Source organism: Ranitomeya variabilis, chromosome 1 (genome assembly GCF_051348905.1).
Source record: "Ranitomeya variabilis isolate aRanVar5 chromosome 1, aRanVar5.hap1, whole genome shotgun sequence".
Classification (NCBI taxonomy): domain Eukaryota; kingdom Metazoa; phylum Chordata; class Amphibia; order Anura; family Dendrobatidae; genus Ranitomeya; species Ranitomeya variabilis.
Window position 1 is genome coordinate 704,675,761 of NC_135232.1, and position 13,312 is coordinate 704,689,072.

Sequence of the window (13,312 nt, forward strand, 5' to 3'; positions counted from 1 at the left end):
GCTGCTGGGTTGTTGCCCTCCATCGGCCTCCTCCGCGTCTCCTGGTGTACTGGCCTTTCTCCTGGTAGTGCATCCAGCCTCTGGACACTATGCTGACAGACACAGCAATCCTTGCCACAGCTCGCATTTATGTGCCATCCTGGATGAGCTGCACTACCTGAGACACTTGTGTGGGGTTGTAGAGTCCGTCTCATGCTACCACGAGTGTGAAAGCACAACCAACATTCAAAAGTGACCAAAACATCAGCCAGAAAGAATTGGTACTGAGATGTGGTCTGTGGTCCCCACCTGCAGAACCTCTCCTTTATTGAGTGTGTCTTGATAATTGCCAATAATTTCCTTCTGTTGTCTATTCTATTTGCACAACAGCATGTGAAATTGATTGTCAAACAGTGTTGCTTCCTAAGTGAACAGTTTCCTTTCACAGAAGTTTACTTGGAGTTATATTCTGTTGTTTAAGTGTTCCCTTTATTTTTTTTTGAGCGAACACACACACACATATATATGTATTTATATTGCACAGAAAGAAGAAAAGCCGGCAATTCATCTGCCGACTTCTGTAAAATCTCTGCAGGAGCCGACAGGATAGAAGAGATGACTTACATGAAGTAAATACAAATAGAATAGGTAGATATATAGATGTCAGTGAAAAATACAATTAGTACAGTGTGTTCAAATTACTGGACATGTATTTAAACAATAAAAGATTATTTCATGGAAAAAAGGGTGTGGGCTCCCGTGCAATTTTCGCAACTAGCAGAGGGAAAGCAAATATCTGGGGGCAGATGTATATAGCTTAGGAAGGCTAACCCCCATGGAGCTTCCCAGGCTATTAATATCAGCTCACAGCTGTATACTTAGCCTTTACTGACAGTGCTTTTTCCCACAGTCCATAGTTCACCGCAGTTCAGGCTGTGAGGGAATGCAGCTTCAGAGTCGTCACAGCTAGTCACTGACGCTCCGCTCTCAGCAGCTCATTCACCAGTGGTTTTCAGCCGTGACAGTTGCATCTTGGCACCGTCCAGGTTGAAAACTGTATATCCCCCAGATGGATTACTGCGTGGGACACAACGACAAACAGGTATGGGTATATTGTTAGTTTATTATTTTACTTTTATTACAGGAGATCGAGGGCTTTGCAGCAATTAGGTGTGGTTGTAAGTATAGTTTAAGTAAGAATATTAACCCCTTAATGACCACAGCTGTTTTCGGTTTTCCATTTTCGTTTTTCGCTCCCCTGCTTCCCAGAGCCATAACTTTTTTACTTTTCTATCAATATGGCCATGGGAGGGCTTATTTTTTGCGGGACAAGTTGTACTTTTGAACCACACCATTGGTTTTGCCATGTTGTGTACTAGAAAACGGGGAAAAAAATTCCAAGTGTGGTGAAATTGCAAAAAAAGTGCAATCCCACACTTGTTTTTTGTTTGGCTTTTTTGCTAGGTTCACTAAATGTTAAAACTGACCTGCCATTAATGACCTCCTGGTCACTACGAGTTCATAGACACCAAACATGTCTAGGTTATTTTTTTATGTAAGTGGTGAAAAAAATTCCAATCTTTGCTAAAAAAAAAAAATAAATTGCGCAATTTTCCGAGACCTGTAGTTTCTCCATTTTTTGAGATCTTGAGTCAGGTGAGGGCTTATTTTTTGCGTGCCCAGCTAACGTTTTTAATGATACCATTTTGGTGAAGATACGCTCTTTTGATCACCCCTTATTGCATTTTAATTCAATGTAAAGCGACCAAAAAACCATAATTCTGGCGTTTGGAATTTTTTCTTACTACGCCGTTTAGCGATCAGGTTAATTCTTTTTTTTTTATTGATCAGGCGATTCTGAACGCGACGATATTTTTTTAAATTTTATTTTGAATGGGGTGAAGGGGGGGGTGATTTGAACTTTTATATATTTTTTTTTATTTTTTTCATATTTTTCAAAACATTTTTTTTTTACTCTTGCCATACTTCAATACCTGGCATAGGCTGATCGACTCTGCTACATAGGAGTGATGCTCATATCGCTCACATGTAGCTAAATTACAGCATTGCTATGAGGGCCGACCAAAGGGTGGCGCTCACAGCAATCTGGCATCAACAACCATAGAGGTCTCCAGGAGACCTCTGGTTGGTATGCCAATGCACCGATGACCCTCGGTCAGCGTTTGACAGCGGCATTTAACTAGTTAATAGCGGCAGGTGGATCGCAATTCAATCACCTGACATGTTCCGGCTCTGATGCAGTCTCACCGCCGGAGCCCGCATCAAAGCAGGAGATCTGCCATAGGACCTACTATTCTGTCCGATGGCAGAAAGGGGTTAAAGGAGTCTGTCATTTTTTCAATTAAAGGTTTTTTACTGGGTGTGTTTTCTTAACAATTTGACTATGGTGTTAGTAATAGGGGCATCTTATTGACGCCTCTCCATTACTAACCTCGGGGCTTGATGTCACCTGACGGTGACATCAACCCCCACAACTATTACCCCACTTGCCACCACTATAGGACAAGTGGGAAGAGCGAGGCTAAGTGCCAGAATTTGTGCATCTTAGAGATGCACCTCTTCTGGGGCGGCTGAGTGCTGATGTTTTTAGCCAGGGGTTCCCAATATCCATGGCTCCTTCCTAGGCTATTAATATCAGCCCGCAGCTGTCTCCATAGCCTTTGCTGGTTATTAATTATGGGGGGACCTCACATCATTTTTTTTTTGGGGTCCCCCATTTTAATAGCCAGTAAAGGCTAAGTTTACAGTTGTGAGCTGATATTAATAGCCTGGGAAGCTCCATGGGTATTACCCCCTTCCAAGGCTATAAACATCTGCCCCCAGTCGCTGACTTTCCCTCTGCTGGTTTTGAAAATTGTGCGTGAGCCCAAGCCATTTTTTCCTGAAAAAAAAACCTTTAAATATATGTCCAGTAATTTGCACACACACTGTACTACTTGTATTTGTCACAGCCATCTATATATCTACCTATTCTATATGTATTTACTGTATGTAATCCATCTTTTCCATCCTGTCGGCTCCTGCAGTGATTTTACAGAACCCGACACAGATAGAATACACACATATACTGTATATACCTATTCTATTCCAACCTGTCAGTGTGATTTTACTGTATGCGCAAAGGAATTGCTGGCTTTTCTTCTATCTAATATACACTGCTCCAAAAAATAAAGGGAACACTTAAACAACAGAATATAACTCTAAGTAAATCAAACTTCTGTGAAACTGTCCACTTAGGAAGCAACACTGTTTGACAATCAATTTCACATGCTGTTGTACAAATGGAATAGACAACAGATGGAAATTATTGGCAATTATCAAGACACACTCAATAAAGGAGTGGTTCTGCAGGTGGGGACCACAGACCCCATCTCAGTACCAATGCTTTCTGGCTGATGTTTTGGTCACTTTTGAATGTTGGTTTTGCTTTCACACTCATGATAGCATGAGACGGACTCTACAACCCAAACAAGTGGCTCAGGAAGTGCAGCTTATCCAGGATGGCACATTACACTGTGTTCCAAATTATTATGCAAATTGGATTTAAGTGTCATAAAGATTTAATTCTTTTGCTTTTCAAATAAACTTGTGGATGGTATTGTGTCTCAGGGCTCAATGGATCACTGAAATCAATCTTAAACACATGTGATAATTATTTTTTCAGGTGAGTCAAATTAAAGGAAAACTACTTAAAAATGATGTTCCACATTATTAAGCAGGCCACAGGTTTCAAACAATATGGAAAATAAAGAGGATCTTTCTGCTGCTGAAAAGTGTTAAATAGTGCAAGGCCTTGGACAAGGCATGAAAACTTTAGATATTTCACGAAAACTTAAGCGTGATAATCATACTGTGAAGAGATTTGTGACTGAAACAGAGCGCAGATAGAGTTCATGCAGATAACAGCATAATGAGGAAGGTTTCTGCCAGACAAATTCATTGGATTAAGAGAGCAGCTGCCAAAATACCATTACAAAGCAGCAAACAATTATTTGAAGCTGCTGGTGCCTCTGGAGTCCCTCAAATCTCAAGGTGTAGGATCCTTCAAAGGCTTGCTGTGGTGCATAAACCTACTATTCGGCCACCCCTAAACAGTGTTCACAAGCAGAAACGGTTGCAGTGGGCCCAGACATACGTGAAGACTAATTTTCAAACAGTCTTGTTTACTGATGAGTGTCGAGCAACCCTGGATGGGTCCAGATGGATGGAGTAATGGATGGTTGGTGGATGGCCACCATGTCCTAACAAGGCTGCAACATCAGCAAGGAGGTGGAGGAGTCATGTTTTGGTCCAGAATCATGGGGAAACAGCTGGTAGGGCCCTTTAAGGTTCCTGAAAATGTGAAAATGACCTCTGCAAAGTATATAGTTTCTGACTGACAACTTTCTTCCATGGTATAAAAAGCAGAAATGTGCCTTCAGGAGCTAAATCATCTTCATGCATGACAATGCACCATCTTATGCGGCGAAGAATACCTCTGAGTCATTGACTGCTATGGGCATAAAAGGAGAAACTTATGGTGTGGCCACCGTCTTCCCCTGACCTCAACCCTATAGAGAACCTTTGGAGTATCATCAAGCAAAAGATCTATGAGGGTGGGAGGCAGTTCACATCAAAACAGCAGCTCTGGGAGGCTATTCTGACTTCATGCAAAGAAATACAAGCAGAAGCTCTCCAAAAACTCACAAGTTCAATGGATGCAAGAATTGTGAAGGTGATATCAAAGAAGGGGTCCTATATTAACATGTAACTTGGCCTGTTAGGATGTTTTGGAGTTAAATAGCTTTTTTGTTCAGTGAATGTGACCTCCTAATGCTGCAAATTCCACAAATGAGCATTTAAATTTCTTTAAAACATATCAAATGTTTAGAAATTCTACTGTGCCTAATAATTTGGAACAGTGCATTCTGAGTTTTTATTCGTTTTGGAGATTATACTGTTATCTTTGGGAGATTTCTTCAATAAAATTCGATGTATACTCTAACAGGTGATGACTTTTATTAGACTGACTGTCATTTGCACCGACCATTTAGGAAAATCTGAGAAAAACGTCATTTGCATAATAATTTGGAACATAGTGTATTGCGAGCTGTAGCAAGAAGGTTTGCTGTGTCTGTCAGCGTAGTGTCCAGAAGCTGTAAAGCTAATATATTTTTGGAGGGCACCACACAATACATATGGGGATACACCTGTAGTCAGTACAAAAGCATCTTATATACCACAAACAAAAAGCTACAGACCATAACCGGGATCACCGCAAAATACAAATAATTTTTATTGAGTACAAAACATTTAAAAAGTCATAAACATGACATATAGAAAACCCTAGTGGCTCATAATGAAGCCACAAGCTCCCCCTCAAAAAGCCAAAATACACAAGTACAGGTGGCTAAAGATTAAATACAAATGTATTAAACCATATCTCCATCCATATCATGCATATTATACTGTCTAATGGATAGATTATTTTGCCCCACTGAATACCAACTACGGAGAGTATGCATGTATGGATGAAGAGCACGAATGTAACAATAACTGAGACAAACGATAGATAATTAACATACATATAAAGAGAAGTATAATGCTACTGAACCAAAAAATCCTGTTCTGCCGTAGACCTATTGACAGTGAGAACTCACCATATAAGGGAACCCATACTCAGAATAGAACATAGGTAAGCAAATAGATCCATGACCCAAAAGAGGTAAGCAGGTAAAATACCCTGGTGTTACTAGTACTATATATTAGATGCAGACCCGGCAAAACACTAATGATGTGGCCATAGAGTGTGGGAGCCTGTGAAGATGCCCCACATCAATGCAAGCTGTGGCAAGAAGGTTTCCTGTGTCTGTCAGCGTAGTGTCCAGAGGCTGGAGGCACTAGGAGACAGGCCAGTACACCAGGAGCCGTGGAGGGGGCCGTAGGAGGGCAACAACCCAGCAGCAGGGCCGCTACCTCAGCCTTTGTGCAAGGAGGAACAGGAGGAGCACTGCCAGAGCCCTGCCAAATGACCTTCAGCAGGCCATAAATGTGCATGTGTCTGCACAAACGGTTAGAAACTGACTCCATGACGATGGTCTGAGTGCTTGATGTCCACAGATGGGGTTGTGCTCACAGCCCAACACCGTGTAGGACGCTTGGCATTTGCCACAGAACACCAGGATTTCCAAATTCACCACTGGCGCCCTGTTCTCTTCACAGATGAAAGCAGGTTCACACTGAGCACATGTGACAGAGTCTGGAGACACCGTGGAGAGCGATCTGGGTCAGTAATGGTGTGGGGTGGCATTTCTTTGGAGGGCCGCACAGCCCTCCATGTGCTCGCCAGAGGTAGCCTGATTGCCATTAGATAGCGAGATGAGATCCTCAGACCCCTTGTGAGACTATATGCTGGTGCGATTGGCCCTAGCTTCCTCTTAATGCAGTACAATTCCAGACCTCATGTGGTTGGAGTGTGTCAGCAGTTCCTGCAAGATGAAGGCATTGAAGCTATGGACTGGCCCGCTCGTTCCCCAGACCTGAATCAGATTGAACACATTTGGGGCATCATGTCTCGCACCATCCACCAACGTCACGTTGTACCACAGACTGTCCAGGAGTTGGCGGATGTTTTAGTCCAGGTCTGGGAGGAGATCCCTCAGGAGTCCCATCTGCCGCCTCATCAGGAGCATGCCCAAGCGTTGTAGGGAGGTCATACAGGCACATGGAGGCCACACACACTACTGAGCATCATTTCCTTGTCTTGAGGCATTTCCACTGAAGTTGGATCAGCCTGTAACTTCATTTTCCACTTTGATTTTGAGCATCATTCCAACTCCAGATCTCTGTGGGTTATTAGTTGTGATTTACGTTGATCATTTTTAGGTTTTATTGTTCTCAACACATTCCACTATGTAATGAATAAAGATTTACAACTGGAATATTTTATTCAGTGATATCTAGGATGTGGGATTTTAGTTTTCCCTTTATTTTTTTGAGCAGTGTTCATGTGTGTGTGTGTGTGTGTGTGTGTTTTGACAAATATTTCCTTTGAAAACGATGTGCAAATAACATGGAGAACAGCTGTATGTAAAAGCTCATGTTAAAATCGCAATGCACTCGGATGTAAATCGGATGCTAGGTGTGAAAATCACATGATACTTGCATGGCACTCGTCTGTTTTTTCGATCCAGATATCAGAACTTTTTTTCTCTCATATGGTACATACCCTTAGGATTGAAATGACATTAATCACAAATTAAACATCAAATTCAAGTTTGTGCCTTGCTTCTCTTGTATATTTCTGCACTAATATGGGTCATTTTCTCCACGATTTTGGCTATTCAGCTCAACAATAGCTGCAGTGAATATAGAGCTAGAGACATAAATTATCCTCTTATGTCATGCTCTATCTACTTCTGTATCGACCATTCAGAATAAATTATGCTCTTACTAGCTCCTTTGTTCTGTTTCCAGGTACTGCCCAAGGGAAGACACAGCCACTTTAAAAAAAAAATAAATAAAGATTCTGCCCTTTATGCCCACGACTGAGCCCCACAGGATTGCATTTTGAGACCGAGCTCGCCTCGACTCATGGAGAAGTACGAGAAGATCGGTAAAATAGGAGAAGGTTCTTATGGAGTTGTCTTTAAATGCCGGAATAGAGACACGGGACAAATTGTGGCAATAAAGAAGTTCTTAGAGTCGGAAGATGATCCAGTGATTAAGAAAATTGCCTTACGGGAAATCCGCATGCTTAAGGTAGCAATCAATTACCCAGATATAGTCACATAATGTTTTTTTTATGAGGCATTGCCGTATATAGATAATCACATTTTATTGATTATTGTTTAGTGCATGTGTTACACCAGGAAAATGAGTCCTTCTGTATTTTCCTTGAAACTCTTGTATCGATTTTGCTGAAATTATGATATGAGATATGATGATATGAGTTTTACACTGAGCCATCAAAGGTGAATGATGTATATTTACATTGCCTTTCAGAACGGGATACGTAATGTAGAGCAGGGCTGATAACTATAAAGAAAAACGCTCAGTTTCCTCACATACTAAGTGTATTTTTAGTCTACGCAGATTTGAAAACACACTCTACCCCTCCACCAGTCCTATCCATCAATGTCAATGGCTGCTCTCTTTCCCCAGTTCCACACGCTCGGTGCCTCAGGGTGATCATTGACTATGCTCTCTCTTTCAAGCCACATATCCAAGCCCTTGCCTCCTCTTGCCTCCTCAAACTCTAAAATATTTCCCGGATCCGCGCATTCCTTGACCAAGACACCACAAAAACACTAGTGCACGTCCTTATCATCTCCATCCTCGACTACTGCAACCTCCTACTCTCTGGCCTCTGCTCTAGCACTCTGGCACCACTCCAATCCATCCTACACTCTGCTGCCTGACTAATCTAACTGTCTCCCCGCTATTCCCCAGCCTCTCCCCTATGCCAAGCTCTTCACTGTCTTCCTATCGTCCAGAGACTCCAGTTCCAAACCCTTGCTATGACATACAAAGCCATCCACAACCTGTCTCCTCCATACATCTGTGACATGGTCTCCTGGTACTTACCTACACGCAACCTTTGATCCTCTCAAGATTTCCTTCTCTACTCCCCTCTTATCTCTTCTACCCACAACCGTATACAAGACTTCTCCTGTGCTTTCCCCATACTGTGGAACTCTCTACCCCAACACATCAGACTCTCCCCTACCACGGAAACCTTCAAAAGGAACCTGAAGACCCACCTCTTCCGACAAGCCTGCAGCGATCCTCAATCCACTGAACCGCAGCACAACCAGCTCTACCCTCTCCTAGTGTATCTTCACCCATCCCCTGTAGACTTTGAGCCCTTGCGGGCAGGGTCCTCCCTCCTTCTGTACCTGTTAGTACCTTGTTTTTGCTCATGTTTATTGTACTTGTCTATATTTGCCCCTTTTCACATGTAAAGCGTCATGGAATAAATGGTGCTTTAAAAATGTATAATCCAACAACCAAGAAAGAAAAAATCCGCACTGCTGCTGCACACTTACTCCTCATATATTCATACTGTCCATAGTGCTGTCACTCCAATGCCTCGGTAATCGGACCACCTCGGGTGCTACATCCATGAATATAGTGTGAAATCCATAGTCAAAGAAAAAATGATGTGCACTCACCGGTCCTATAAAGTGATTTCCTTTATTTGGACATAAAAGCGGTTACAAACGGGGAGAAAACGTGCAGGAAAAAAGGACGACAGCTGTTTCGCGCGAATGCGCTTCTACAGGACAGAAGCGCATTCGCGCGAAACAGCTGTCGTCCTTTTTTCCTGCACGTTTTCTCCCCGTTTGTAACCGTTTTTATGTCCAAATAAAGGAAATCACTTTATAGGACCGGTGAGTGCACATCATTTTTTCTTTGACTTTAAAAATGTATAATAATAATGATACACTGTATATAAATGGGAATTTTTTTTAAATCTATTCCACCTGCAATATACAGTGGTCATTCTTGTATGTAATTTTGCAGCGGAAAATCCTCTGCATATTTTTTTTCCCCATGAGAAAGTACATTTGAAACCAATTTCACTCGTCCGAAATTCAAAGTCCAAGGACTGGCTGCAATATTCTGACTGACAGTGGATCCCTACCCAAACTGAACAGCCTCATAGACCTGTAGGTATCACAGTCACAAACTCAGACCGTGAATATCAGACGTGTGGAATGAATCGAGGAAAGGCGATTCCAGCAGCTAAATAGGAAAGGGTTCTTTACAGTAAGAGCAGTCAGAATGTGGAATATTGTGCAACTATGGGGTGCATGAATTTTTGCAAGCCCCAGTCAGTTAAAAAAAAGACAATCATGGAAAGGGTCAGGGACTTTGTAGCGGAATTGGAAGCAGAGTGTGCTCCACACACAGCAGATTCTGCCTCTATTAAGGTATGTTTCCACGTTCAGGAAACGCTGTGTGTTTGACGCTGCGCAGAGCCGCAGCGTCAAACACCCAGGGTCCAGATGTTACAGCATAGTGGAGGGGATTTTATCAAATCCCGTCTCCACTATGCGTGGTAACACGTACCCGGCGGCCCTGCGATTCCGGACATGCGGCGCGTCTTTAAAGATCGCAGCATGTCCGTTTACCTTGCGGTGACGCTGCGCCGCCGCTAGGTAAAACACAGGGCCCTATGTGTGGGGTGCGATGATTCCGGATATGTGCAATGAACACATCCGGCATCATCGCGTCACAGAAGGGGGCGGAGCTTAGGGCGGAGTGGGTTTGCTGCTCCGTCCAAACCGCCGGCCATCCTGAAGGTGGACACGTACCCTTATAATGCTGTCATCTGTCTCAAACAGCAGAGATTGGCATGCCCGCTGATTGCTGTTGTCAACCTCTTAGGCTATGTGCACACGTTGCCGATTAGCCTCTGGAATTTTTTGTGCAGATTCTGCATCTCTTGTCAGAAAACCCAGATGCGGATTTGATGCGTTTTTTATGCAGATTTTGTGTGGATTTGCTGCGGATTTCTTGCTTTTTTTACCCCTGCGGATTTCTATAATGGAATGGGTACAAAAACGCTGTAGATCCGCACAAAAGAAGTGACATGCTACTTTTAATCCACAGGGTTTCCGCGCGGAATTTTCCGCACCATTAGCACAGCATTTTTTTTTTTCATTGATTTACATTGTACTGTAAATTACTTGTGGATCTGCAGCGTTTCTGCATGGTAAAAAACGCCGCGGATCCACAGAAAATCCGCAACGTGTGGACATAGCCTTAAATGCCACTGTCACTAGCTGAAAGCAGTGTTTAACCCCTTTCTGACATCTGACGTACTATCCCGTTGAGGTGGGCCCGTATGACCACCGACGGGATAGTACGTCATCACCGATCAGCGGCGCTCACGGGGGGACCGCGGCCGATCGCGGCCGGGTGTCAGCTGCATATCGCAGCTCACATCCGGCACTATGTGCCAGGAGCGGTCACAGACCGCCCCCGGCACATTAACCCCCGGCACACCCGCGATCAAACATGATCGCGGTGTACCGGCGGTATAGGGAAGCATCGCGCAGGGAGGGGGCTCCCTGCGGGCTTCCCTGAGACCCCCGGAGCAACGCGATGTGATCGCGTTGCTCCGAGGGTCTCCTACCTCCCTCCTCGCCGCAGGTCCCGGATCCAAGATGGCCGCGGCATCCGGGTCCTGCAGGGAGGGAGGTGGCTTACCGAGTGCCTGCTCAGTGCAGACGCTGGTAAGCCTGCAGCCCTGCACAGCAGATCGCAGATCTGACAGAGTGCTGTGCACACTGTCAGATCAATGATCTGTAATGTCCCCCCTGGGACAAAGTAAAAAAGTAAAAAAAAAATTCCCCACATGTGTGTGTAAAAAAAAAAAAAAAAAAAAAAAAAAATCCTAAATAAAGAAAAAAAAATATATATTATTCCCATAAATACATTTCTTTAGCTAAATAAAATAAAAAAAACAATAAAAGTACACAGATTTAGTATCGCCGCGTCCGTAACGACCCAACCTATAAAACTGCCCCACTAGTTAACCCCTTCAGTAAACACGTAAGAAAAAAAAAAAAAACGAGTCAAAAAACAACGCTTTATTATCATACCGCCGAACAAAAAGTGGAATAACACGCGATAAAAAAGACTGATATAAATAAACATGGTACCGCTGAAAACGTCATCTTGTCCCGCAAAAAACGAGCCGCCATACAGCATCATCAGCAAAAAAATTAAAAAGTTATAGTCCTGAGAATGAAGCGATACCAAAATAATTATTTTTTCTATAAAATAGTTTTTATCGTATAAAAGCGCCAAAACATAAAAAAATGATATAAATGAGATATCGCTGTAATCGTACTGACCCGACGAATAAAACTGCTTTATCAATTTTACCAAACGCGGAACGGTATAAACGCCAAAGAAATTAATGAATAGCTGGTTTTTGATCACTCTGCCTCACAAAAATCGGAATAAAAAGCGATCAAAAAATCTCCCGTGCCCGAACATGTTACCAATAAAAACGTCAACTCGTCCCGCAAAAAACAAGATCTCACATGACTCTGTGGACTCAAATATGGAAAAATTACAGCTCTCAAAATGTGGTAACGCAAAAAATATTTTTTGCAATGAAAAGCGTCTTTCAGTGTGTGACGGCTGCCAATCATAAAAATCCGCTAAATAACCCGCTATAAAAGTAAATCAAACCCCCCTTCATCACCCCCTTAGTTAGGGAAAAATAAAAAAATTAAAAAATGTATTTATTTCCATTTTCCCATTAGGGTTAGGGTTAGGGCTAGAGTTAGGACTAGAGTTAGGGCTAGGGTTAGGGTTAGGGCAAGGGTTAGGGTTAGGGCTAGGGCTAGGGTTAGGGTTGGGGCTAGGGTTGGGGCTAGGGTTGGGGCTAGGGTTGGGGCTAGGGTTAGGGCTAGGGTTGGGGCTAGGGTTAGGGCTAGGGTTAGGGTTAGGGCTAGTGTTACGGCTAGTAATAGGGCTAGTGATAGGGTTATTGCTAGGGTTAGGGCTAGGGTTAGGGCTAGGGTTGGGGCTACAGTTAGGGTTGGGGCTAAAGATAGGGTTAGGGTTTGGATTACATTTACGGTTGGGAATAGGGTTGGGTGTGTCTGGGTTAGAGGAGTGGTTAGGGTTACTGTTGGGTTTAGGGTAAGGGGTGTGTTTGGATTAGGGTTTCAGTTATAATTGGGGGGTTTCCATTGTTTAGGCACATCAGGGGCTCTCCAAACGGGACATGGCATCCGATCTGAATTCCAGCCAATTCTGTGTTGAAAAAGGAAAACAGTGCTCCTTCCCTTCAGAGCTCTCCCGTGTGCCCAAACAGGGGTTTACCCCAACATATGGGGTATCAGCGTACTCAGGACAAATTGGACATCATCTGTTGGGGTCCAATTTCTCCTGCTACCCTTGGGAAAATACAAAACTGGGGGCCAAAAAATAAGTTTTGTGGGAAAAAAAGGATTTTTTTATTTTCACGGCTCTGCGTTGTAAACTGTAGTGAGACACTTGGGGGTTCAAAGTTCTCACAACACATCTAGATAAGTTCCTTGGGGGGTCTAGTTTCCGATATGGGGTCACTTGTGGGGGGTTTGTACTGTTTGGGTACATCAGGGGCCAGGGGCTGACTGGCCCAGGTGGCAAAGAGGCAAATGCCCCCCGGGCCGCTCCCCCAGCAGCTGTTCAGGGCCGGCTGCCTGGTGGTGGCTACAGCCACACAGCAAATTGTACGCAGCCATGTCTGCTGTACTGTGACGTGGCCGGCAGCAGACACAGCCGCATCACAGTTAGCACACACGTCTGCGCTGGGGCCAGGAGC

At 43.6% G+C, this 13,312-nt stretch overlaps 1 protein-coding gene across 1 annotated transcript in view; it reads left to right on the forward strand.

Annotated features, from left to right (window-relative positions):
• The window catches only part of CDKL1 (cyclin dependent kinase like 1), a 92,613-nt gene that overhangs the window by 35,818 nt on the left and 43,483 nt on the right, over positions 1-13,312 (forward strand). The window contains exon 2 of the mRNA XM_077267335.1: positions 7,456-7,740. Coding sequence (XP_077123450.1) covers positions 7,573-7,740 — 168 coding nt within the window. The 5' untranslated portion in view covers positions 7,456-7,572. The remainder of the gene's footprint in view (positions 1-7,455; positions 7,741-13,312) is intronic.